General features: G+C 44.1%; 1 protein-coding gene across 31 annotated transcripts in view; it reads right to left on the bottom strand.

The window, feature by feature from the left end:
- EIF4G3 (eukaryotic translation initiation factor 4 gamma 3) overlaps window positions 1–23,093 on the bottom strand; it is a 361,242-nt gene extending 338,149 nt beyond the window's left edge. For 30 of the 31 annotated variants that reach the window (XM_054502694.2, XM_054502727.2, XM_063667500.1 and 27 more), the window contains exon 1: window positions 22,733–23,093. In XM_054502694.2, coding sequence (XP_054358669.1) covers window positions 22,733–22,950 — 218 coding nt within the window. In that variant the 5' untranslated portion in view covers window positions 22,951–23,093. The remainder of the gene's footprint in view (window positions 1–22,732) is intronic. The other variant, XM_054502880.2, reaches the window with a different exon arrangement.
- Between the last annotated feature and the right edge of the window lie 2,486 nt (window positions 23,094–25,579).

The following is a 25,579-nucleotide window of genomic DNA, read 5'->3' as shown; positions in this document are numbered from 1 at the left end:
AGTTTGCAGTGACCTATGACAGCGCCACTGCACTCCACCCTGGGTGAAAGAGTGAAATTCCATCTAAAAAATAAATAAATAAATAAATATTTTGAAAAGTTTTTTTATTTCTAAAATATATGATTACAGAAAATAAGCAAAAGTATAAACTTAAATGTAACTCTCCAAACCAAAGCCCTTTAAGAACTAATTTTAGACTTGTAAAGAAACACACAAAAAGCCGGGTGCAGTGGCTCACGCCTGTAATCCCAGCACTTTGAGAGGCTGAGGCAGGAGGATCACTTGAGGTCAGGAGTTCAAGACTAGCCTGGCCAACATGGTGAAACCTCGTCTCTACTAAAAATACAAAAATTAGCTGGGCGTGGTGGCACATGCCTGTAGTTCCAGCTACTCGGGAGGCTGAGATGGGAGAATCGCTTGAACCCGGAGGGCAGAGGCTGCAGTGAGCTGAGATGGTGCCATTGCACTCCAGCCTGGGCAACAAGAGCGAAACTCTGTCTCAAAAAAAAAAAAAAAAACAATAAAAAAAAACTCAAGAGCTTTCAATCAAAAACTAGCTGTCAAGGATTAAATGTCACTTCCTCCAATTACATAAACAAAACTCAGTGGGAACCTATTCTGGATAGTTTAAAGGTTGTACCGCGTTGATCCTCCTCTTTCCTCTCAGCAGCTTCTTCCTCTTTTCTGTAAGCTTCCTCAACCTCCTCAAGTAACCAGACACTGCATAGACTACTAATAATCTTTGCTTTTCTCTTCCCTCTCTCCATTATGCTTATATTATCACAGATTTGTTTTTCCAACCATTTCTGCTCATCTGACTTCCATCTCCCTATTTCCAAACATCTTCAGTTATCTCCATTTGTTTGTAAAATGAATTGGATATTTCATTCATTTCAAATCCAACATGTCCTAAACTGAATTTATCTGCCCACTATCTCAAAACAACGTATAAAATTAAATCCTACATCTTTCTTACTCTATCAATGACAGCATCATTTTCTAGTCTCAAAACCCTGGAGTCAACTTTAACTCTTCTTTCAGAAATCAAAGATATTCAAACCCCTATTTTTCTTCCTTTATGATAGCTTTCTTGATATGATCACCCTTTCCTTTTCATTTCCCTCTAGACAGGATGTACCTCAGCAAACCTTGGAAAACCTTGGAAAAATTAGGCTGGGCGCAGTGGCTCACATCTGTAATCCCAGCACTTTGGGAGGCTGGAGCCAGAGGATCGCTTGAGCCCAGGAGTTCAAGACCAGGCTAGGCAACATAGTGAAACCTCGTCTCTACAAAATATCAACCTGGGACCACCTGTGGTCCCTACTACTTGGGAGGTTAAGGCAGAAGTATTGCGTGAGCCCGGGAGGTCGAGGCTGCAGTGAGCCATGATCGTACCACTGCACTCCAGCCTAGGCGACAAAGCAAGACCCTATCTCAAAAAATAATAATAAATAAATGATAAATTATACAGTTAGATATCCAAAGGTTCTCCAAAACTGTCAGATGCACATTCACTGCTTTCTATTTTATCCCAGTGGATCTTTGGACTACTCCACATACACCATACACCATCTGCTAACCACTGACCACGACTCTGCCCATACCATTTCCCTCAACCGTAGATGTCCTTCCCCTCAACTTCAAGTCAGCCCAAATACTACTTCCTATTCCCCTAGTCCTCACTGACTTTCAAGGTTCTGATCTCATACCTCCATTTGAGAGTACTGTTTTTTTCCTGTGTTTTTTTTTGTTTGTTTGTTTGTTTTAAGAGAAGATCTTGCTCTCTTTCTTACCCAGGCTGGAGTGCAGTGGTATGATCATGACTCACTGCAGCTTCAACCTCCTGGGCTAGAGTGATCCTCCTGCTTTAGCCCTTCCCACACAGCTGGGACTCACCACTACACCTGGCTAATTTTTTTTTTTTTTGGTAGAGACAGGGTTTCCCTATGTTGCCCAGGTTGGTCTTCCTACTCCTAGGCTCAAGTGCTCCTTCTGTCTAGCCTCCCAAAGTGCTGGGATTACAGGTGTGAGCCACCACACCCAGCCTCAGGTTTCTTTTGTATATTCTTCAACAGACAGCACAGACATACAATGTTACTTAATAAATATTTGCTCCATTAATTATTGACTAAATAATTATTGTGCACCTGCTAAGAATCAGGTACTGTGGTTAGCTTAATCTGTAATATCAAAACAATAACATTTCTCTTTTTTCTCTTAGTCTTTCTCAAGATTCCACTAGTCTTTCCTTCAGTTTACCATTACTAGTTGTCCTTTTTCACTCAGTTGAGCCTACAGCTGAATAGCAGTTAAGCTACCTCATTAACATGATTCTGGAATACAAGGGAATAATGACTTTTCTCTCAAAATATTCCAAGAAAAATCAGAAAGAATAACAAGCAGTAAGTTTCCGAAGGCTATTGGACCAACTGGAGGTTTCTCACAATTGTCCTTATCATGAACTAATTTCACAGTGGTGCCCTTATGAACTGACCAAAGCCTTCAATGTCACTGAAAGCGCTGAAAGCATGAGAAAACATCCTTTCTGTGCCTAGACTCTCTATTAAACAAATACATAGCTTTTTTTTTTTTTTGAGGCAAGATCTCACTCTGTCACCCAGGCTGGAGTGGAGTGGTGCGATCTCCGCTCACTGCAGCCTCCACCTCTTGGACTCAAGCGATCCACCCACCTCAGCCTCCTGAGGGGCTGGGACCAGAGGCACATACCACCATGCCCAGCTAATTTTTGTATTTTGGTAGAGACGAGGTTTTGCCATGTTGCCCAGGTGGGTTTCAAACTCCTGAGCTCAAGCAATCCACCCACCTTGGCCTCCCAAAGTGTTAGAATTACAGGCGTGAGCCACCACACCAAGCCAATATATAGTTAATTAAAGAAAAGGGGTTATTTTTAAAGTGCTTATGAACTATAACTTATGATGACCAAATACTTATTTCAACTTAGCTCCTCCAACTAAAACAATTATTCTGACCTGGCACTCAAGATTTAACACCACTAAAACACAACATAAACTAGGCACAGTGGTACACACTTGTAATCCCCCCTACTCAAGAAGCTGAGGCAGTAGAATTACCTGAGTTTGAGTTCAACGGTGTGAGTATACACACGTACATACATATACATACACACACACAGACACACACACTTTATAGGTGTTCATCCATGGGTTCCACAAAGATAACTAGACTACATTTTGGGCCTTTAATCCCATCTAAACAATTTGCTGTTAACGAAACTCAAAAACAGAAATATCTATATTTTCTTGCTAAATCAAATTGTTACCTACGATGAGTAATGACACTGGATCTGCAGGTCCTAGTACAATCCATACATAAAAGGCCTTTCAAATTTGAGGCACAAAAAAAAGGGCAAAAAAAAAAAAAAGAAAAAACCTTCTACAAAACCTTCTACACATTTCCTTCTTTTATCTGCAATATAAGAAGGAATCCTTTTTAACTCTAATAACGTATTAACAAGAATTAAGAACACGATTGTCAGGAAACTCAGATGTTGGCAAAGCTTAAAAACAAAAAAACAAGGGCTGGGTGCAGTGGCTCAGGCCTATAATCCCAACACTTTGGGAGGCCAAGGCAGGAGGATTGCTTAAGCCCAGGAGTTTGGGATCAGACTGGACAAGAAAGTGAGACCCCTATCCCTATCTCTCCAAAAATTTTAAAAATTAGCTGGGCACAGTGGTGTGTGCCTGTAGCCCCAGCTACTTAGGAGGCTAAAATGGGAGGATCCCTTGAGTCCAGGAGTTCGAGATTGCAGTGAGCTATGATCAAACCACTTCACTTCAGCCTGGGTGACAGAGCAAGGGTTTAAAAAAAAAAAAAAAGAAAAAGAAAGGCCGGTGCAGTGGCTCATGCCTGTAATCCCAGCACTTTGGGAGGCCGAGGCGGGCTGATCACCTGAGGTCAGGAGTTCGAGACAAGACTGGCCAACATGGTGAAACCTCGTCTCTACTAAAAATACAAAAAAAATTAGCCAAGCGTGGTGGCGCGCACCTATAATCCCAGCTGCTTGGGAGGCTGAGGCAGGAGAATCGTTTGAACCCGTGAGGTGGAGGCTGCAGTGAGCCAGGTATGGTGGCTCATGCCTGTAATCCTAGCACTCTGGAAGGCCAAGGCCAGAAGACCATCTGAGGTTGGGAGTTTGAGACCAGTCTGGGCAACATAGTAAGACCATCTCTACAAAAAAATTGATAAATTATCCAGGTGCCAGGCGCGGTGGCTCATACCTGTAATCCCAGCACTTTGGGAGGCCAAGCGGGTGGATCACCTGAGGTCAGGAGTTCAAGACCAGCCTGGGCAACATGGTGAAACCCCGTCTCTACAAAAATACAGAAAGTTAGCCAGGCATGATGGCAGGTGCCTGTAATCCCAGCTATTCAGGAGGCAGAGGCAGGAGAATCACTTGAACCTGGGAGGCAGAGGTTGCGGTGAGCCGAAATTGTGCTATTGCACTCCAGCTTGGGCAATAAGAGCGAAACTCCATCTCAAAAAAAAAAAAAAAAAAAAAAAAAAAGATGGCTTATTGAAAGAACACAGAAATCAACCTGAAGGAATTCCTGATGGCCAAAGCTAGAACAATCTGAGTAACAAAACAAACAATGATAGTTACTGGATTTTAACCCATAAAATAAAATATACACCCATGAGTCCATAGTGATATGAATAATAAACAAATGGAGGAAAGAAAGCTCTTCCTCACAGAATTACAATCAATAAACGTAGAAGGAAAGAGTGAAATAGAAAGTCACAATTAGGCAACCACAAAAGCAACAAATGTTGCAGACAAGCTCCACCAGTTGCTAAAATTGAGAACCAAAGTTTGAAAAGATTCTAACATTGTTTGAAAACTCATCAAATATCTCCCACAAGATACTTACCAACTACAAAAGGAAAGAGAGTAACTCCACAATAGAAAGACCAGCAAGATGCCAACTTAACCAAGTAGTCAAGGTAATCATCATCATACTGACATCATGAATCTCCTGATATGGGGCAATGAGAAGGAATGCATAACCTCACCCCATTCATGAGAAAACATCAAACAAATCCAAAATGAGGGATACCCTATAAACAATGGATCAGCAATCTTCAAAACTGTCAATGTCACAAAAGATAAGGAAAGTCACAGGAATAGTTACAAACCATAAGAGAATAAAGAGAAATAACTAAAAGCAATTAGAATCCTGAAACAGAAAAAGGACACCAGAGTCTCTCCTTCCAGCACAGTGTGAGGGCAGAGTAGGACCTGTAGTGCTGGGAGTCATAGCAGGAAAAGCATTTAGAAAGTTTCTTAGGCCTGTAATCCCAACATTTTGGGAGGCAAAGGTGGGCAGATCACTTGAGGTAGGGAGTTCGTGACCAGCCTGACCAACATGGTGAAACCCCGTCTCTACTAAAAATACAAAAATTAGCCAGAAGCAGTAGTGCACGCCTATAATCCCAGCTATTTAGGAGGCTGAGGCAGGAGAATCACTTGAACCCAGGAGGCAGAGGCTGCAGTGAGCACAGATCGCACCACTGCACTCCAGCTTGGGCAAGAGAGAGAGACTCCATCTCATAAAAAAGTTTCTTCCTCTTTGACTGAGCGTTGGTTGAAAAACAAGTGCCAGCCTGGCACAATGGCTCATGCCTGTAATCCCAGCACTTTGGGAGGCCAAGGCGGGTGGATCACCTCAGGTCAGGAGTTCAAGACCAGCCTGGTCAACATGACAAAACCCCATCTCTACTAAAAATACAAAATTAGCAGGGCGTGGTGGCACATGCCTGTAATCCCAGCTACTCAGGAGGTTGAGGCTTGAGAATTGCTTGAACCCGGGAGGCGGAGGTTGCAATGGAGATCGCACCATTGCACTCCAGCCTGGGCAACAAGAGCAAAATTCCATCTCAAAAAAAAGAAAAGAAAAAAAAAGAAAAACAAGTGCCACTGAAATCGTAACCAAAGGAAGCATTATCCTTTCAGAAAAATCTCAAAGAAAAGTATGGCAAGCAACAGCAGTAGCTGCTGGATCAGGCTCTGAACGAAAGGGCAGAGAGAGATTCAACCAGTCAGTGTAAAAGTTGGAGACAGGCCGTGCACCGTGGCTCATGCACCAGTGTAATCCCAGCATCTTGGGAGGCCGAGGCGGGTGGATCACCTGAGGTCAGGAGTTCAAGACCAGCCTAATCAACATGGTGAAACCCCATCTCTACTAAAAATACAAAAATTGGCCAAGCATGGTGGCGAGTGCCTGTAATCCCAGCTACTCAGGAGACTGAGGCAGGAGAATCACTTGAACCCGAGGAGGCGGAGGTTGCGGTGAGCCGAGATCGCGCCATTGCACTGCAGCCTGGGCAACAACAACGAAACTCTGTCTCAAAAAAAAAAAAAAGTTGGAGATAAAGTTCTTCCAGAATATAGAGGTGCCAAAGCAGCTCTACATGACAAGGATTATTCATTTAGAGATGGTGACACTCTTGGAAAGTATGTAAACTGAAATAAATCACTATTGAAATGGCATCAATGTGAAGCTGCCTGTTCCACTAAAGTTCTGAAATCATTCATCATGTAAATAATTTCCATGTCTGTCTTTTATAATAAACTAATGATATCTAAACTAATCCAAAGCAGGCGGATCACCAGAGGTCAGGATTTCAAGACCAGCCCGGCCAACATGGAGAAACGTTTCCGTCTCTACTAAAAATACAAATTAGCCAGGTGTGGTGGTAGGTACCTGTAATCCCAGTTACTCCAGAGGCTGAAGCAGAAGAATCGTTTGAACCCAGGAGGTGGAAGCTACAGTGAACTGAGATCACACCACAGCACTCCAGCCTGGGCAACAGAGCAAGATATCATGTTTAAAAAAAAAAAAAAAAAAAAAAAAAAAGGCGGGACACAGTGGTTCACACCTGTAATCCCAGCACTTTGGGAGGCTGAGGCGGATAAATCACTTGAGGATTTCAAGACCAGCCTGGCCAACATGGCGAAACCCTGTCTTTACTAAAAATACAAAAACTTAGCTGGGTGTGGTGGCACACACCTGTAATGCCAGCTACTCTGTAGGCTGAGGCAGGACAGGAGAATCGCTTGAACCTGGGAGGCAGAGGTTGCAGTGAGCCAAGATGGTGCCATTGCACTCCAGCCTGGGGGACACAGCGAGACTCCATCTCCAAAAAAAATAAATAAATAAAAAGATTCCTAATCGTCTAAGCTATGTAATGGTTACTAGGTGGGGGTATCCATATAATTTACTATCCAAACCAGGACCATTACAGGAGAAACAGGACCTATTAGTAGGTCACTGGTCAGTTAAAGACCTCAAATAAATTTGAGTTGGCATGAACTTTATGGTTAGGCAAGTTGCCCTAACCTCCCCTCAGCCTCTGGAACAAAGGCAGGAGAGGGGGCAGAAAGCTGAACCAGAAAAATCCCCAAGCTCCTTTCCAGCTTAGAAAAATCATTGACTCATGGTGGCACCCTTCAAGACACTTCTTTTTAAATTTACTAAGCGTCTACTATGTGTAAAGGAAAAATAAGCTAACGCATACTTATGTTTGGATCCTTTAACTATGATTTTTCTAATGAAGATCAAGAATGAAATCAGTGACATTCCGGAGCCACATTCAGCTTTCATTGCCTTACCTAAAATGTACCACATTTAAATACACTCACTCAGTCACACAATATAAAAGGTAATAAGCTAAGGGCAAGCAAGTGCTCTGTAGTCTGCTTTTGAAACAGCATTTATTCCAGGAAGTTGGACTACTCTCAAATTCTAATATTTCTGAAAAAGATCAACAATGTAATACTGGGAGTATCAGCTGACTACATTAGCCTCAAAGATTCAACAATTATTAATTAGGTACTTGATCCCATTAAAATAATACATGGACTAATTAAGACCCACTTCCTTTGAATATTGAGTAAGAGCTAAGCTAGAGACATGCATAATAATTTAAAACCTAAAGCAGGTACAATCTTACAAAATCAGCAACTCCACTCATTCCCACTTCCCAATTTTAAGTAACTGAAGAGTTTTTTTGTGGAAAGTCTTTATCTAAAACAAATAAACTGTTTTTATTACACCTAAAGGTAACAAAATAACCTCTTCTTTAATGTGGTCTTTTCCTAAATAGCAAAAAGAATCCCGCTAGACAAGAGATCAAGCAGTATTTCCCAATTTTGTTTTTTGTTTGTTTTGTTTTGTTTTTTTGAGATAGGGTCTGGCTCTGTAGCCCAGGCTGGAGTACAGTGGCGTGATCTCAGCTCACCGTAGCCTCCGCCTCCCGAGTTCAAGTGATTCTCCTGCCTCAGCCTCCCAAGTGGCTGGGGTTACAGTCACGTGCCACCACATCCGGCTAATTTTCGTATTTTTTTAGTAGAGACAGGGTTTCTCCATGTCGGCCAGGCTGGTCTCGAACTCCTGACCTCAGGTGATCCGCCCGCCTCAGCCTCCTGAAGTGCTGGGATTACAGGTGTGAGCCACCATGCCCAGCTCCAATTTTGTTTCTTTATAATAACATATACATTAGAATAGCCTGAGTATAACCTCATATCAATCAACAACCAATTTTAACCTGACAGAACTAACACTATGCAAAATCCAAAAACCTAAGAATTTGTAACTCATAATTTCAATTATTCACAGGACAGCAAAATAGTCAAATGCTTATACTCTATTTTTTACAAAACTATCACTGCCTAATAGTAATTTATCTTAATAATAAAAGCAGGCAACACTTGTTTTCTGGGCATAAAAAAGGATAGAAATGGTCAAAGTTCGTTTATCCAATAGGCCTTATTTTATAAATAGCACACCTCACTATATCTCAAGCACTTCATGGATTATATAACCTTAATGCGCAAGGCTGGGCGGGGTGGCTTATGTCTGTAATTCCAACACTTTGGGAAGCCAAGGCAGGAGAATCACTTGAGCTCAGGAGTTTGAGACATGAGTGGGCAACACAGTGAGACTTTGTCTCTACCAAAAATAAAAAACTAGCCAGGAGTGGTGGCTCGCACCTATAATCCCAGCATTTTGGAAGACCAAGGTAGTCAGATCACTTGAGCCCAGGAGTTGGAGACCAGCCTGGGCCACATGGTGAAATCCCGTCTCTATAAAAAATACAAAAAGTAGCTGGGTGTAGTGGTGCACACATGCAGTTAGTCCCAGTTACTTGGGAAGCTTAGGTGGGAGGGCTCCTTGAGCTCAGGAGTTCTGATTGTGCCATTACACTCCAGCCTGGGTGACAGAGACAGACCTCAAGAAAATGAAAAGATAAGCCACTAAATGAGAGAAAAGACTTGCAACTCCTGTATCTGTTAAACAACTTTTATTCAGAATATATAAAGAACTCTTACAACTCAACAATAAAAAGACATATGACCCAATTAACAACTGGGCAAAGGATCTATATAGATAATTCTCCATAACTGACAAATGGCCAAATGCACACAAACATGGCCAAATGCACACAAAAACATGCTCAACTCCATTAGCCATCAGGGAAACGCAAATCAAAACCACAATGAGATACCACTTTACACCCAATAGGATGGCCTATAATCAAAAAGACAAATAATGACAGGTGTTGGCAAGGATGCAGAAAAACTGAAATCCTCATACACTGTTGGCAGGAACATAAAATGGTGCAACCACTTTGGAAAACATTTTGGCAGTTCCTCCAAATGTTAAACATGGAGTTACCTCATATAACCCAGCAACTATACTCCAAGGTATATACTCAAGAGAAATTACAACATAACATCTATATAAAAACGTCCATGAACGGTCACAGCAACATCATTCAGAGCCAGAAATTTTATCCAACCTTTTATCCAACCTTGGCTATTCATTATCCAAAGGCCAAAAAGTTGAAACAACCCAAATGTCCATGGTACATGGAATATTATTCAATAATTTTAAAAATGAAGTACTAATACATGGTTACAACACAGATGAACCCTGAAAACATTATGCTGAAACAAATCACACAAAAAAAATACATTAGTCCACTTATGTAAAAAGTTCAAAATAGGCAAATACATAGAGTTAGAAAATAGACTTGGACTTGCCTAGGACAGGGAGAATTGGGGGAAAATGGGGAGTCAAACAGGTTCCTTTGGGGAGTGACAAAAATATTCTAAAATTATGGTAGTAGTTGTACAATTCTCAACTGGTTTTGAATATACTCAAAACCACCGAATTATACACTCTAAATGGGTGACTCGTATGGTATGTGGATTACATCTCAATAAAGCTGTTTTTTAAAAAAGTAATGGTTTCACACAGCTGAAATCTAACTTCCTCTTATTTATTCAAAATGCTCTAGAATCTGGATCCATTATCTTGAATATTCTACCACGAGAATCCTCTATTCCAAGCACACAGATCCAAATCCTTAGAACACAGCATACACTACACTTGCTTCAAGCCCAAATCTTTGTTCATATTGATCACCCACTCATCATAATCCACCCACCTCTGCCTATCCAAACCCTGACTATAGTCTTAAACTCTTTTTTTTCCTTTTAAAAATTCATACTTCCATGCCAGGCTCAATGGCTCATACCTGTAATCCTGGCACTTTGGTAGGCCAAAGCGAGAGGATCCCTTGAGCCCAGGAGTTTGAGATCAGCCTGGGCAACAAACTGAGATCTCCAAAAAAAAAAAAAATTAAAAAATTAGCCAGGCATAGCGGAGTGTGTCTGTGGTCCCAGCTACACAAGAGGCTGAGGCAGGAGGACTGCTTGAGCCCAGCAGGTCGAGGCTACAGTGAGCCGTAATTATGCCACTGCACTCCAGCCTGAAAGACACAGCCAGACCCCATCTCAAAAAAATGAATAAGCTGGGCGCAGTGGCTCACGCCTGTAATCCCAACACTTTTGGAGGCTGAGATGGGCAGATCACTTAAGGTCAGGAGTCCAAGGCCAGCCTGGCCTATTATGGTGAAACCCCATCTCTACTAAAAATACAAAAATTGCCCCAATGTGGTGGCGTGCACCTGTAATCCCAGCTACTCGGGAGGCTGAGGCATGAGAATTGCTTGAACCTGGGAGGCAGAAGCTGCAGTGAGCTGAGATGGAGATTACACCACTGTACTCCAGCTTGGGCAACAGAGCAAGACTGTCTCAAAAAAATAAATAAAATAAATAAATGAATTAAGGTTTTTTTCCATTTGTTTTTGGGGAGTTTTTTTGAGACAGAGTCTCACTCTGTCACCCAGGCTGGAGTGCAGCAGTGCAATCATGGCTCACTGCAGCCTTAACCTCCAAGGCTCAAGCAATCCTCCCACCTTAGTCTCCCAAGTAGCTGGGACTACAGGCACGTGCAACTGCGCCTGGCTAATTTTTGTATTTTTTGTAAAGACAAGGTTTTGTCATGTCATCCAGGATGGTTTCAAACTCCTGAACTCAAGCTATCCACCCACCTTGGGCTCCTGAAGTGCTGGGATTACAGGCCATGAGCCACTGCACCTGGCCAAGTTCTCCGAACAAGTTCTATTTCTTACATACTAATTACTAGGACCTAGGAAAAAGGTCAGGAATCATCTCATTTAAACTTTATTATGTCCCTTCAAGGTTCAGTCCTTTCCATTCTCAATGTAAAAATAGTATTCTGGTTTAAAACTGGCTGTATTCATTTTCTATTCCCACTTAATTTTCTCTCCTTATTCCAAAATTATGTTTGTTCCCACACTTCAATCCTCTTTCCCTTAACACGCATGAATCCCTGTGGTCTTTTCCTCCTTCCTTCAATCACTCCTTATGATACTAACACTTCCTTAAAACCAACTAAAGGCCGGATGCGATGGCTCACACCTGTAATCCCAGCACTTTGGGAAGCTGAGGAGGGTGGATCACCTGAGGTGAAGAGTTCGAGACCAGCCTGGGCAATACATAAATAGGCTAGGTGCGGTGGCTCACGCCTGTAATCCCAGTACTTTGGAAGGCCAAGGTCAGGAGTTCAAGATCAGCCAGGCCAATATGGTGAAACCCTGCCTCAACTAAAAATACAAAAATTAGCCAGGCGTGGTGCTGGGTGCCCGTAATCCCAGCTACTCAGGAGGCCGAGGCAGGGGAACTGCTTGAACCCGGGAGGTGGAGGTTGCAATGAGACGAGATCACAACACTGCAATCCAGCCTGAGCAACAGAGTGAGACTCCGTCACAAAGAAAAAAAAAAAATTAGGACTCTGGCTCCCAGCCTTTTTTAAAAACTTAGTATACTTAAACATATAAAGATGAACTCAAAGGGATAATAAAGAAATGTAAATAATTGTATGGGAAAAAAACTTGTGATGTTACATTGAGTTTTAATCTTGTAAATAATGCAAAACATTACAGGAACAATAACTCAAAAGATGTTTGACTTACTGATAAAGGTTTGAACATTCCCCTTTGTAATGTGCAGTCATAACTTCTAAGCTAAAAGCCAAAGGTGAAAAAATATTCCCAAGAAAAACATTCCAAAGAAACAAAAAGTTCACTTATATTCCTAGTAGACACAGAATAAAACTATTCAAGAAGTATCTCTTGGCTGGGTGCGGTGGCTGATGCCTGTAATCCCAACACTTTGGGAGGCTGAGGTAGGCAGATCACTCGAGGTCAGGAGTTTGAGACCAGCCTGGCCAACATGGTGAAACCCCGTCTCTACTAAAAATACAAAAAATTAGCTGGTCGTGGTGGAGGGCACCTGTAATCCCAGCTACTCAGGAGGCTGAGGCAGGAGAATTGCTTGACCCGGGAGGCCAAGGTTGCAGTGAGCTGAGATCGTGCCACTGCACTCCAGCCTCGGTGACAGAGTGAGACTCCATCTCAATTAAAAAAAAAAAAAAGCATCTCTTTTTATTTTTTGGGGACAGTCTTGCCCTTTCACCCAGGCTGGTGTGCAATGGCACAATCAGGTCTCACTACAGCCTTGACCTCCCGGGCTCAAGCAATCCTCCAGCCTCAGCCTCCTGAGTAGCAGGGACTACAGGCATGCACTACCACTCCTGGCAAACTATTTTTTAATTTTTAGTAGAGACAGGGTCTCACCATGTTGCCCAGGCTGGTCTCAAACTCCTAGACTCAAGTGATCCTCTTGCCCCAGCCTCCCAAAGTGCTGGGATTACAGGCATGAGCCACCATACCTGGCCAAAAAAAGTACTTTCCATGGCAGATACTTAGGTAGCAAATTAAGCAAGATACAAAACTAGGTACATAATCTGACTTTATGTTACAAAAATGTATGACCACTAATATTAAAATCCACAGAAAAAAAATCAGGAAAGAAATACACCAAAATGTTAAAAGTGGTTATCACAGCTAGGCACTGGGACACATGCCTGTAATCCCAGCACTTTGGGAGGCCAAGGTGAGCAGGTGGCTTGAGCCCAGGAGTTCGAGACCAGCCTGGGTAACATGGCAAAACCCCATCTCTACAAAAAAATTAGCTAGGCGTGGTGGCACACACCTGTGGTCCCAGCTCCTTGGGAGGCTGAGGTGGGAGGATTGCTTGAGCCCAGGAGTTCAAGGCTGTAGTGAGCCATGAACATGCCCTGGGAGGTAGAGTAAGACCCCACCTCTTAAAAAAAGTGGCAAGGCGCAGTGGCTCACGCCTGTAATCCCAGCACCTTGGGAGGCCAAGGTGGGCAGATCACCTGAAGTCAAGGGTTCGAGACCAGCCTGGCCAACATGGTAAAACCCCACCTCTACCCAAAATACAAAAATTAGCTGCATATAATGGTGCACAGCTGTAATCCTGGCTACTCGGGAGGCTGAGGCAGAATTGCTTGAACCCGGGAGGCAGATGTTGCAGTGACCCAAGATTGTGCCACTGCACTCCAGCCTGGGAAACAGGGCAACACTCTCTCCCCCAAAAAATAAAATAAAATAAAATAAAACAAAATAAAAGGGGTTGTCTCCACTAATAAGATTATGAGTGATTTTTTACTTTTCTATATTTTTCCAAATTTCTCATTTAATTATGTGTTGCTCTTATAATCGTAAGTTTTTAATAATAATATTTGACTACAGATGTTGTTCCTCTTTGGCCTTCATACCAACCCTAATCCTCAGTATCAATATGTACTTCAAATACAACTCAGGCACTTCAGATGGCTTTGTAGACTGGGTCAATGCTATTCCATCTGAAAGGAAATTACAGAATTATTTTCAATTCAATTATACATCACTGCAAAATAATTTGAGGGCAGCTCTGAATGCTATAAGTGAGTTGTGATGCCATCTACATTAATCCTAAAACTTATCTTCAAATTGATTCCTAAAGTCCAACACACTTAACATTTTATTTAATAAATATTTACAGGCCAGGCACGGTGGCTCATGCCTGTAATCCCAGCACTTTGGGAGGCCAAGGTGGGCGGATCACAAGGTCAGGAGATCGAGAACATATTGACCAACATGGTGAAACCCCATCTCTACTAAAAATACAAAAATTAGCCAGGCATGGTGGTGCGCGCCTGTAGTCCCAGCTACTCTAGAGGCTGAGGCAGGAGAATCACTTGAACCCAGGAGGCAGAGGTTGAAGTGAGCTGAGATTGTGCCACTGCACTCCAGCCTGGGCGACAAGAGCAAAACTCCATCTCAAAAATAAATAAATAAATAAATAAATAAACAAACAAACAAATTTACAGACTGCCTACTATCTGTCAAGCAGTATTCTAGGTGCTAGCAATTTCACGGTGAGCAAAACAAACAAAAATCTCTGCCTTCATGGAGTTTACATTCTATTACCAAAATTCAATGTCTTATAAAGTCAGGCAGCACACAGTGGGCTCAAAAAAGTACAAAACAGGCTGGGTGTGGTGGCTCACGCCTGTAATCCCAGCAGTTTGGGAGGCTGAGATGGGCAGATCACTTGAGATCGGGAGTTCGAGAACAGCCTGACCAACATGGTAAAACCCTACCTGTACCCAAAATACAAAAATTAGATGGGTGTGATGGCACACACCTGTAATCCCAGCTACTCAGGAAGCTAAGGCAGGAGAATCACTTGAACCCAGGAGGTGGAGGATGCAGTGAGCCGAGACTGCGCCACTGCACTCCAGCCTGGACGACAGAGACTCTGTCTCAAAAAAAAAAGGTACAAAACAATTACTAGTTAATAAAGATCATGGCAGAGCATAGTGGCTAACACCTGTAATCCCAGCACTTTGGGAGGTCGAGGTGGATGGATCACTTGAAGTCAGGAGTTTAAGAGCAGCCTGGCCAACATGGCAAAATCCATCTCTACTAAAAATACAAAAATTAGCTAGGTGTGGTGGTACACACCTGTAATCCCAGCTACTTGGGAGGCTGAGGCATGAGAATCACTTGAACCCAGGAAGCAGAGATTGCAGTGAGCCAAGGTCACACTCCAGCCTGGGTGACAGAGCAAGACCCTGTCTTAAAAAAAAAAAAAAAAAAAAAGTCATAAAAACTAACAAATTTCAAATGCACTTAAAATAGTTTAACTATCTCAAATTTCAGCTGAGCTACAGGAGATTGAAAAATTCTTTGGTTGGCAGCAAGCCAAAGAACTGGAAGCCATTTGAGAATTCAGAAGTCACTTGGGATCCTGGAATATTTCATCCATGGAAGTCTCAGCTGCAGTTTATCCATTGCTTAAAGTCATATGCATGGCTAATAATCAGGAACTAGTTAGTTTCCTATTATATTAGCTCAAAGTATTATTCCTTAGGTAAAAATAGATTGTGTCTCACCACAGCACCACGGGAGTTTATTCCAGAACTTACTTTCCCTCATATCTCATAATGAACTAACTGTATCATCACCCAGAACAAGCCAGCAAATGACCATGACAACCTTATTTTATGGTCTCCCACTATCTCACAACTAACTATACAGTCTTCACCACTAAAGTCAGAGAGGTGCTTCTGTCTCTTTGGCTGAATCTAACATTAACAAGCCAAAAACCAGAAGTAGCTTATATGAGCAAACTGCTGCTTTGCCTCTGCCCCATGTTAGCATCTGCTAATATCAATAAGCCACCACAGAACATGTCACTTACCATCAGACAAAGAAAACATTAACTGGTTTCTGTAAATCCCTCCCCTCTACTTGCAAGAATAACACAAATCTCAAAAGACAATCATAAGCAATTATAATTCAAGAAGGTCACTGAATAAATGAGTCTAGCCCCCACATTTCAGAGAAGGGATAACTAATGCCTGGAGCAGTTACCTGGCTAGTCTAAGATAAGATATCTATTACAAAGAAAGAGCCAAACTCAAAGCCAGATTTTTTGCCTCCAAATCAGGTGCACTTCTCAATACACCAAGGTAAATCTACTTCTATTTTAAGACTAGCAAGTACTGTTTCTAAGCCAAAGTCTAGTATTAAAAGGGCAAGGATATTATGAGATGCACTGGGAAGGAGAGACCAGGAACAGACCCACCACGGATCAGATCAGGTATGTATCTCCTTCTCATACACTAATTCCTCAGATTATGATACAGAAAATACTTTGAATTTTTAGCTTGTGTTTGACTGTCGCTTTCTCTGGTACCTCCTCTAGCAAAAAAAAAAAGGCTGAAACGTGACTGAAATCCATTTATTAAAATTCTATGCAGCAGCAATGGAATTGGAAAAAGCAGGCAGGCAGAAGAGAAAGCTATGTAAACCTGGGTTAATTCTTACTCATTCTTCTAGTTTAGCTGAGATGTCAACTTCTTTTAGAAAGCCTTAATTCCTCCTTCCTCAGACTACTCTCACAGCAGAGTTATCACAGTTATCACTGTACTTGCCTCATGACGTTTTGTTTACCCACCTCTACTCAAAAGGACCAAGTTCTTTGAGGGCAATGATTTCTACCTTAGCTCTTCAATCCTACATCTAGCACTGAGTGTAGCAGCATACAGGGGGTGCTGAATTAATGAATTCATAAACTTGCCACATCTACTGAAGCCTCAATATAAATGGCAAAATGTGGCAATCCTCTTTACTGACTGATTGATTGAGACGGAGTCTCGCTGTCACCCAGGCTGGAGTGCAGTAGAGCGATCTCAGCTCACTGCAATCTCCGCCTCCTGGGTTCAAGCCATTCTCCTGCCTCAGCCTCCCAAGTAGCTGGGACTACAGGCACCTGCCACCATGCCCGGCTAATTTTATGTATTTTTAGTAGAGACGGGGTTTCACCGTGTTAGCCAGGATGGTCTCAATCTCCTGATCTCGTGATCTGCCCGCCTCGGCCTCCCAAAGTGCTAGGATTACAGGAATCCTCTCCATTGACTTAAGATGTGGTTCTCGGCCGGGCGCAGTGGCTCATACCTGTAATCCCAGAACTATGGGAGGTCGAGGCAGGCGGATCACGAGGTCAGGAGATCAAGACCATCCTGGCTAACACAGTGAAACTCCATCTCTACTAAAATACAAAAAATTAGCCAGGCATGGTGGTGCGCACCTGTAGTCCCAGCTACTCAGGAAGCTGAGGTACGGGAATCATTTGAACCCAGGAGGCGGAGGCTGCAGTGAGCCAAAATCGTGCCACTACACTCCAGCCTGGCAACAGAGCGAGACTCAATCTCAAAAAACAGATGTGGTTTTCAAACATTTTCTAGAAGACCTTTGATTTTGTTTTTTTTGAGGTGGAGTCTCACTCTGTAACCCAGGCTGGAGCGCAGTGGTGCAATCTCGGCTCACTGCAACCTCTGCTTCCTGGGTTCCAGCGATTCTCCTGCCTTGGCCTCCTGAGTAGCTGAAATTACAGGCAGGCGCCACCACGCCCAGCTAATTTTTGTACTTTTAGTAGAGACCGGGTTTCGCAAGATCAGGGCCAGGTGCGGTGGCTCAATGCCTGTAATCCCAGCACTTTGGGAGGCTGAGGCAGGCGGATCACATGAAGCCAGGAGTTCGAGACCAGCCTGGTCGACATGGGGAAACCCAATCTCTACTAAAAACACAAAAATTAGCCAGGCTTGGTGGCATGTCACCGTAATCCCAGCTACTCAGGAGGCCGAGGCAGGAGAATCACTTGAACCCGGGAGGTGGAGGCTGCAGTAAGCTGAGATCACACTACTGCACTCCAGCCTGGGTAACAGAGCAAGACTCTTGTCTTAAAAAAAAAAAAAAAAAAAAAATTAAAAATGTTATCAGAAACCCCAATACGGAAAATCAACACATCAGTCCTAAGTTGGTTTAAACTCTCATGGTTTGATAGAAAATACTTCACTTTGATCACTTTTTGACTTTCTAGCTAAGATCGGGTATAGAAAATACCTTCCTCTGAAACCCATAAACCTAGGACAGGAAGTAGCAGCAGCTGAGCTATAACTCAGGCATCTGAGTAACTTTCTTCCTTATCTCCATCTTGTATCTGTTGCCCTCTGTTCTCCTATAGGAGGATCTGTACTCAATATTTGACGTTTTCTTGATGGTGGGGCTTAGGAGCAGAAAGACTGCTGGCCACTATATGAGCTACAGAATTCTAGTTGCTAATTATAATGGTATTCTGCTTGAGGCCTTGCTAACTTCTGAACAAGCAGGAACATGCACTCAACCAAAGGCCTATGTCTTAAGGCTCAATAAGGTAAAGATAACCTACTTGTCTAGCAGTATGTGACTATGAACTAATTAAAACAAAGTACAGTATCACTGTGTTCTAAATTACTCTACAGAACCTCATTTCTGTATACAGACCTTCCCCTGGCTCTCAAATATAGGAAAGTATCCTTCCTCCCATTCCCATATACAGGCTTGGTGAGAAACAGCCAAGCATAGTGAAAAAGGCATTCATGGGCTTTGGAGTCAGTCATACCAGTCTGAATCACAGACCACCATTTACTAGGAGAACCCTGGAAACATTACTTCTCTGCACTTCAGTTTCCTCATCTATAAAATACGGACAATACCGACTACCTTATTAAAGTTCTCCTGGGAATTAAATAAAATTATGCATGTCTGGCTCCCAGGATAGTAGGAACTCAATAAATAAATACTATTATTAATTATTCATATTTAGCTTTGGTAGAGAAGCAAAAAAGAAGACAGAAAATGTTATTGGCTTCAGCCTGTAAAATAAAACTGAAAATCAATACAGAAATTAAAAAAGAAAACTACAATACCAAAAGAAGCAACAGGAATAGCGGTTTTTAATAGATATGTCACATATCTATGACAAACTAGCTAAGAACATGAGGTATTTTCCGGTTGATACAGGTCTTTCCCAAATTTAGCTCCTGCTAAGAACCCACTGCCTGATTTTCTTAACTATATTGGCTGCCCCAAAACAGTAACTAGACTCCCCAGAAGTGTCAGCAACCCTGAGAGAAATTATACCCTGAAGCCTTTCCATATAGAGAGAACACTGCGTATTCATAACATTGACTGCAAAGTTGTTCTTTTTAAGTCAGAACTGCTTGGATACCTAAATTCAAACTCATTTATCTTGAATTATCTGAAGGGTGAGCAATTTCAGCCTAAAGAGCTAGGCTCTTAAGGGGGGGCCCAAGAAACCCCCCCCCCCAAAAAATGTAAGCAACAGTTTCTATATATGCACAGTTTTCTGTGGAAAGGGTCTATATAGCTTTCATCAAAATGTCAAAGTTGTTTGTTACCCAGAAAAGGTTAAGAATCACTGTTAAGATTCTCCACAGAGCCTCTTGGAACCTCATACGGGTAAGTTAGGGTGAGCATATCTCAAGGCAAATAGTTTAAAGTGCTAATTTCATAACCTATAAACTTCATGCTGGATTATGTTATGAAAACCCTAAGCCTATTTCTCCATTCCTTTAGCACTTTTCATATCAGAGTTTTTCTTTTTCCAACCTTGAACATCCTGGCCTGCCCTCTGCCAGGCCCCCATCATCTGCTTCTTTTAAGCCAAAGGCCACTGCTTGAAATGGCCTTTTGGGTCCTGCCATGCAATACTGATACCTACTTTTAAGCAGGTGCCAGTTTACATTCAAATCCGTTACTGTTAACACTTCTCCTCATTTCTGATTTGTCACTTGAACACTAAGTATAAATGAAGGATACAGTGCCACGCAAATCTTTTCAGTATTTTTACAAATTTAAAATACTGTCTGGCCAGATGCAGTGGCTCACGCCTGTAATTCCAGCACTTTGGGACGCTGATCACGCCTTACAAAAAATTACCTGGACCTGGTGGCACACGCCTGTAATCCCAGCTACTCGGGAGGCTGAGGCATAAGAATTGCTGGAATCCAGCTGGCGTAGGTTGCAGTGAGCCGACATCACACCACTGCACTCCAACAGAGCAAGACTCTGTCTCAAAAATAAATAAAACTGTCTGAACTTATTAATTCAACGCAAACACAACTATACCCACATATTTTGAGGGTCTGGAGATCTATTCAAGCCATGAACAGTGCAACTCCAGCTATGCACTCCTGCCAAGATGCTTAAATGTTATCAACTTATTGAACAATGACCACTTGCGTCAAATACAAATTCCCATACTCCCTCAGGGTAGAAAAGTAGAACTGCTCTATTTCAATCCTTTTTTAATCAATACCCCATTACCAGTTGATAACACTTCACCACTGGTGTGTTCTGATGAAATCTACAACCTATATTTCATTTACTGTTTATATAATAAAATTTTCTATTTTAGCAATTGTAACCTTTCAGTGTGTAAAAGCAAAGAGAAAACAGTAAGAGCTGTGAAACACATCAAGAGGAAGATTAATTTTAGCTTCAATGGCATGAGGCAAAGTAAAAACATAAAGCCACACAAAAGTAAGTGTTCCATATGACTAAAATTGGTTTAAAATTATCTACACTGGAAATTACACTTAAATTTATCTCTTTAACAAGTGCTTTTTATTCAAAAGAAAATTAAGTTTCAGCTTTAGTAACTACTTGAATGTTGCAACCAACTCAGAGCTTTTATAAGTCCTTCTGTGAAATGCACTGAGAAAAAGCATACTTGAAACACAGCTCTTTGTGTCCCAAAAAGCCACCCAATTCACCAAACAGTGTCACATTCAGCACTGCGGTCCTTACTACTCTGCACATCAAGGACACCTACTATAGGTTTCCTTTCATTTCTGTTTAATTGCCAAAACAGCTCAAAGATGCAGGTAATGAGTAATTTATGTGGTGGCACAATTCAGAAACTTTAAAGTCCTAACCGAGTATAGGCAATCAAGGTAAAAAATGAAATTAGAAAGGAATTTAAACTCACAAAGTAGTAAGCAAAGACAGGTTTAAGAGATTCAACACTGAACTCTGCCTTTAAGTAGGCAAACCAGCCAATCTTCCCCCACCCCAGAGACACTGACCAAAACCAACCAGGTTTTCCATAAGCAACGCTAAGTTATCACCACACTTTCTCATCGGTGAACAATTCCTAATTGAACAGAATCATGCAGGATAAAAACATTATGAAATCAGTACACACGTCACACTGGAATGGAATTTATCTTTACACTGCACCACGGTGCCTGGATTGAAAAACATGAACTAGGTTTAAAGAAGAGAGAAAATGACACTTGGCAGAAAACAAACAATGACCTGAAATGACTCTAGAAGGGAGATTGCTTTCCCTTCTCAAAGTAATCTATACAGACAAGAATCAAACTACAGACTGTGAAATAATCTGGGGACCTCACAGCAGTTAGCTTCTTACTTGCTCAAACATCCTACAATCTCTAAAAGTCAAACGCACGACGACACAAACACAAAAACACAACACATCTAACATCCAATCATTATTTATTGATTTACACAAATACAGTGGGTGTAGGGAGGAGGTGATGCATGATGAAATGTTATTCTCAGGTACGCAATACCTTTCTAAATCTCCGTGGAATTCATGAATTCAACGTTTTACCTTCACCGGCTAGTTTTTGACTAAAATACCCCATCACCAAGTCTTTTCAATCAAAGCTGTCCAAAATTCTACAATCGAGCAAATAACATGAAATTAGAAACATTCAATACTAGACTTTCCTCCAGAAGCCCTGGTAACTCTCTAGACATCAGGCCTATGAGGAGTAAATTAAAGCCCATTAAAAATATTCAGCCTAACACAAATCTTCCAAGAAGTGAGACTTTTGTGGGTGATGGGTAATGTCAGGGAACTTCCTCTTCCTTTAAAAAGGTCAAAGACAGGGAAGCGTCCGGCGTCACATTTCCTCCTCAGATCTCTACCACAAACCACATCACAACTCTCCCATTACTAAAAAAAATTATCCAGAGGATCTGCTTTCTGTACATTTTCACCTTAGACTGAAAATCCAACTTACCTCGGAAACGAGCTGATTAGTTTCAAACAAGAAATTTACAGATAAAGTTTATTATGTACTAATAATAATTAGGGAAGCCCACTGTGTCCCGCTGTAGGGGGAGCCGAGAGGAGGAGAAGAGCAGGAGGGTGTAATCCTCACAACAACCAGAGAAAAGCCTTCCCTGCAGGGTTGGTCTCAGGCACCAAGCAAATTCTGCCCAATAAAGGGGGGGAGGGTACCTTAGGGGAGGAGGGGAGAAGGGACCCCAAGCTCTAAAAGGAAGGGGCTGCAGAAGCATGGCCAAGTGGAGCTAGCTTTCACAGTATTGCAGAGTGTCTGGGGGTCCCCCCGCAGTGCTGCTGCCGGGGCACCCCAAAAGCTCCGCCCAAGCCCGATGCAGGGGCTTGAGCCGCTGTCCCTTTCCTGGCTGGGCTGTGGCGGCCGGCAGGAGGGTCCCCTGGGCTGCGGGGTCCCCCTGGACTGCGACGACAAGAACCGAAGGGCCGACAGGAAGGTGAAAAGGATACTGTTGGGGCGCCTGGGTCTGGAGGGCCCTGATGTTCGGGTGAGGAGGGGGGGCCGCTGCCGCCGCCGCCGCCGCTGCCGCCGCTGCTGCCGCCGCCGGGTGAGGAGGCGGTACCGCTGCTGCCGCCGCCGCCGCCGCCGCCGCCGCTCCGGTGCCGGGTCCGGTTCCTGCTGCAGTCGCTGTGCCTGATTTCAGAGCCGGTTTCTGCGGTAAACTCATGGCAAAGCGAAGCCACCAACCCCCCCAGAGCGGGACCGGGCGCGCCGGGGTGCAGGGGCCAGGGGCAGCGGGGGGGCGGGATGGGGGCAGACCCGGGGAGGCGGCGGGAGCGGGGGGCTGGGGGGAGCCTGGGAGGAGGAGGAGGAGGGGGCCGGGGCCGGTCACACACGCCCGACGCCGCCGCCGCCGCCGCCTCCGCCGCCGCCGCCGCCGGCAGCAGCAGCCGCCCCGCGGGCCAGCACCACCGGCTGCCGGTCTCCGTGACAACGCGACCCCAGGGGGGGGGCCGGACCCGGCGGGGGCAGGAGGCGGAGAGACCGGACCTTTCACGGCAATATCCTCATGGGCCGGCGGCGGGGGATCTTTATCCCCCTCCCCGGAGGAAGCGGCGCCCTTCTCGGTAGCGGGGCTCAGGCGATGCCGGTGGATTTTCTTCACTCAACGAGCAGAGCATCCAACATGGCGCTGTGGCCGCCTCCAGCAGTCCGGCAGGACGGCTGCTCGGAAAACTTCGGGCTTTTTCGGAATGGCTCGGGAAGCCGAGGGTGGGAAGCCTCTTCGGCTCTTTCCGGAGACTGCTAGGGGTCGGGATTCTTCGGAGACGCTCGGGTGCGTCCTCGGCCGCCGTTCGGGAGCGCTCAGGGGCTAACTCGCTTCCTCGGCAAAGATCGGCGAGGGGGATCTTCGCCGGCTTACAGCTGCGCGGGTGCGGGGCGGAGGGAGAGACCAAAGGCGAGATCTGGCTTGCGAGAGTCCTCCCCTGCGGCCCAGCCTCGAAGAACAATGGTAATGGCCCCGGAGTCGGCTGTTCGCTGAGCCCTGCTCGCAGGGGCGGAGAGGCAGCGGCGAGGCGAGAAACCCCGGGAGAAGGAACCGCTTAACCGGGATGGAACCCGTTGGATAGGGACCCCTCGCGGGGACTTCGCATAACCAATGCCACCCGCCGGCCTGTAACCCACGCATTTCACACCCATTGTGTCGACACTTCCTCCTCAGACGCTCTGAGAGGTGAATGAGGAGCCCCATTTCCAGAGGACACAGAGGAAAAGTGACTGGCCCAAGGTCACCCTATCGGGAAAGGACAGAGCCTAAATCTAAATGCCACCTTCATCTGGATGAACCTTGCCGCCTCCCATATTGGCTGGGGACATGATCTGAGCCGCCATATCTAATCAGCAGCCTTAACTGAGCTCTGTGGATGGATTCAAACCTAGGCCTTCCCCAGGACTGGAGCGCCCTTTGGCCAGCAGCCAGTGATCAGCTCCCCAATGTCCTATGCTGGGTGACATTTGTTGATAAGGATTTTCTTGCCAGCTAGACCTGCCAAGATCACTCCCACCCCCAACCCCGCACACCCCACTCCTTAGCAGGTGCCTTGTCCTAAGCACAGTAGCATTGAGTGGGAAAGAATGGCAGGCATCGGCCGGGCGCGGTGGCTCACGCCTGTAATCCCAGCACTTGGGGAGGCCAAGGCCGGTGGATCACTTGAGGTCAGGAGTTCAAGACCAGCCTTGCCAACATGATGAAACCTTGTCTCTACTAAAAATACAAAAATTAGCCAGGCGTGGTGGCAGGCACCAGCTACTCGGGAGGCTGAGGCGGGAGAATCACTTGAACTCAGGAGGCGGAGGTTGCAGTGAGCCGAGAGAGTGCCATTGCACACTAACCTGGGCGACAGAGTGAGGCTTCGTCTCAAAAAAAAAAAAAAAAAAAAAAAAAACAATGGCAGGCGTTATAGAGCAATCAAGTTTTAATATAATAGTTACCAGACATGGCACTAAGCGCTGTACCCTTCGTTATCTCAAGCAGTCCTGTGAAATAGGTAGTATCCGTTTTACAAATGAATAAACTGAGACTGGGGAGGCTCAATACCATCAAACAACAGAAAAGCTGAGAAAATTGAGGCTCAAAACGCACAAAAGACTTTCCCGAGGTCGCACGAACAGTGGCTGGCAGAGCTAAGAGTCTAGTTCTGACTCCTGCTATCCTGCTTCACACACTGCCTTACTATTTTGTTGTTGTTGTTTTTTGAGACGGAGTTTCGCTCTTGTTGCCCAGGCTGGAGTGCAATGGCACGATCTCGGCTCACGGAAACCTCCGTCTCCCGTGTTCAAGCGATTCTCTTGCCTCAGCCTCCTGAGTAGCTGGGATTAGAGGCATGCGCCACCACGCCTGAATAATTTTGTACTTTTAGTAGAGATGGTGTTTCTCCATGTTGGTCAGTCTGGTCTCAAACTCCCAACCTCAGGTGATCTGCCTGCCTCGGCCTCCCAAAGTGCCGGGATTACAGGCGTGAGCCACCGCGCCTGGCCTGTTGTTGTTTTTAATTCATATAAAGCTCTACACATAGTGGATGCTTAATTCGTGACAATCCCTGGGAGCCCCAAATTCTCCTTCTAGGATAAAAGAGCATCTGAAAGAGAGTGATACCACAATCCCCTACAGCGTCTTTCTAGCTAGAGCTCCACAGTTTCTGACATTGAAAAGGATGCCTCATCCCTATCTCCAGACTGGAAGACAGCAGCTACTTCATACTGTGGCATCTTAAACTGTCTGGATTTGTAACACCTGATTTTTTTTTTTTTTTTTTTTTTTTTTTTTTTTTTTTTTTTTGAGACAGAGTCTCATT

This window comes from Pongo pygmaeus, chromosome 1 (assembly GCF_028885625.2).
Source record: "Pongo pygmaeus isolate AG05252 chromosome 1, NHGRI_mPonPyg2-v2.0_pri, whole genome shotgun sequence".
Taxonomy (NCBI): Eukaryota; Metazoa; Chordata; class Mammalia; order Primates; family Hominidae; genus Pongo; species Pongo pygmaeus.
The sequence above is the reverse complement of the archived record's forward strand: the minus strand, read 5'-3'. Positions and strand labels throughout refer to the sequence as shown.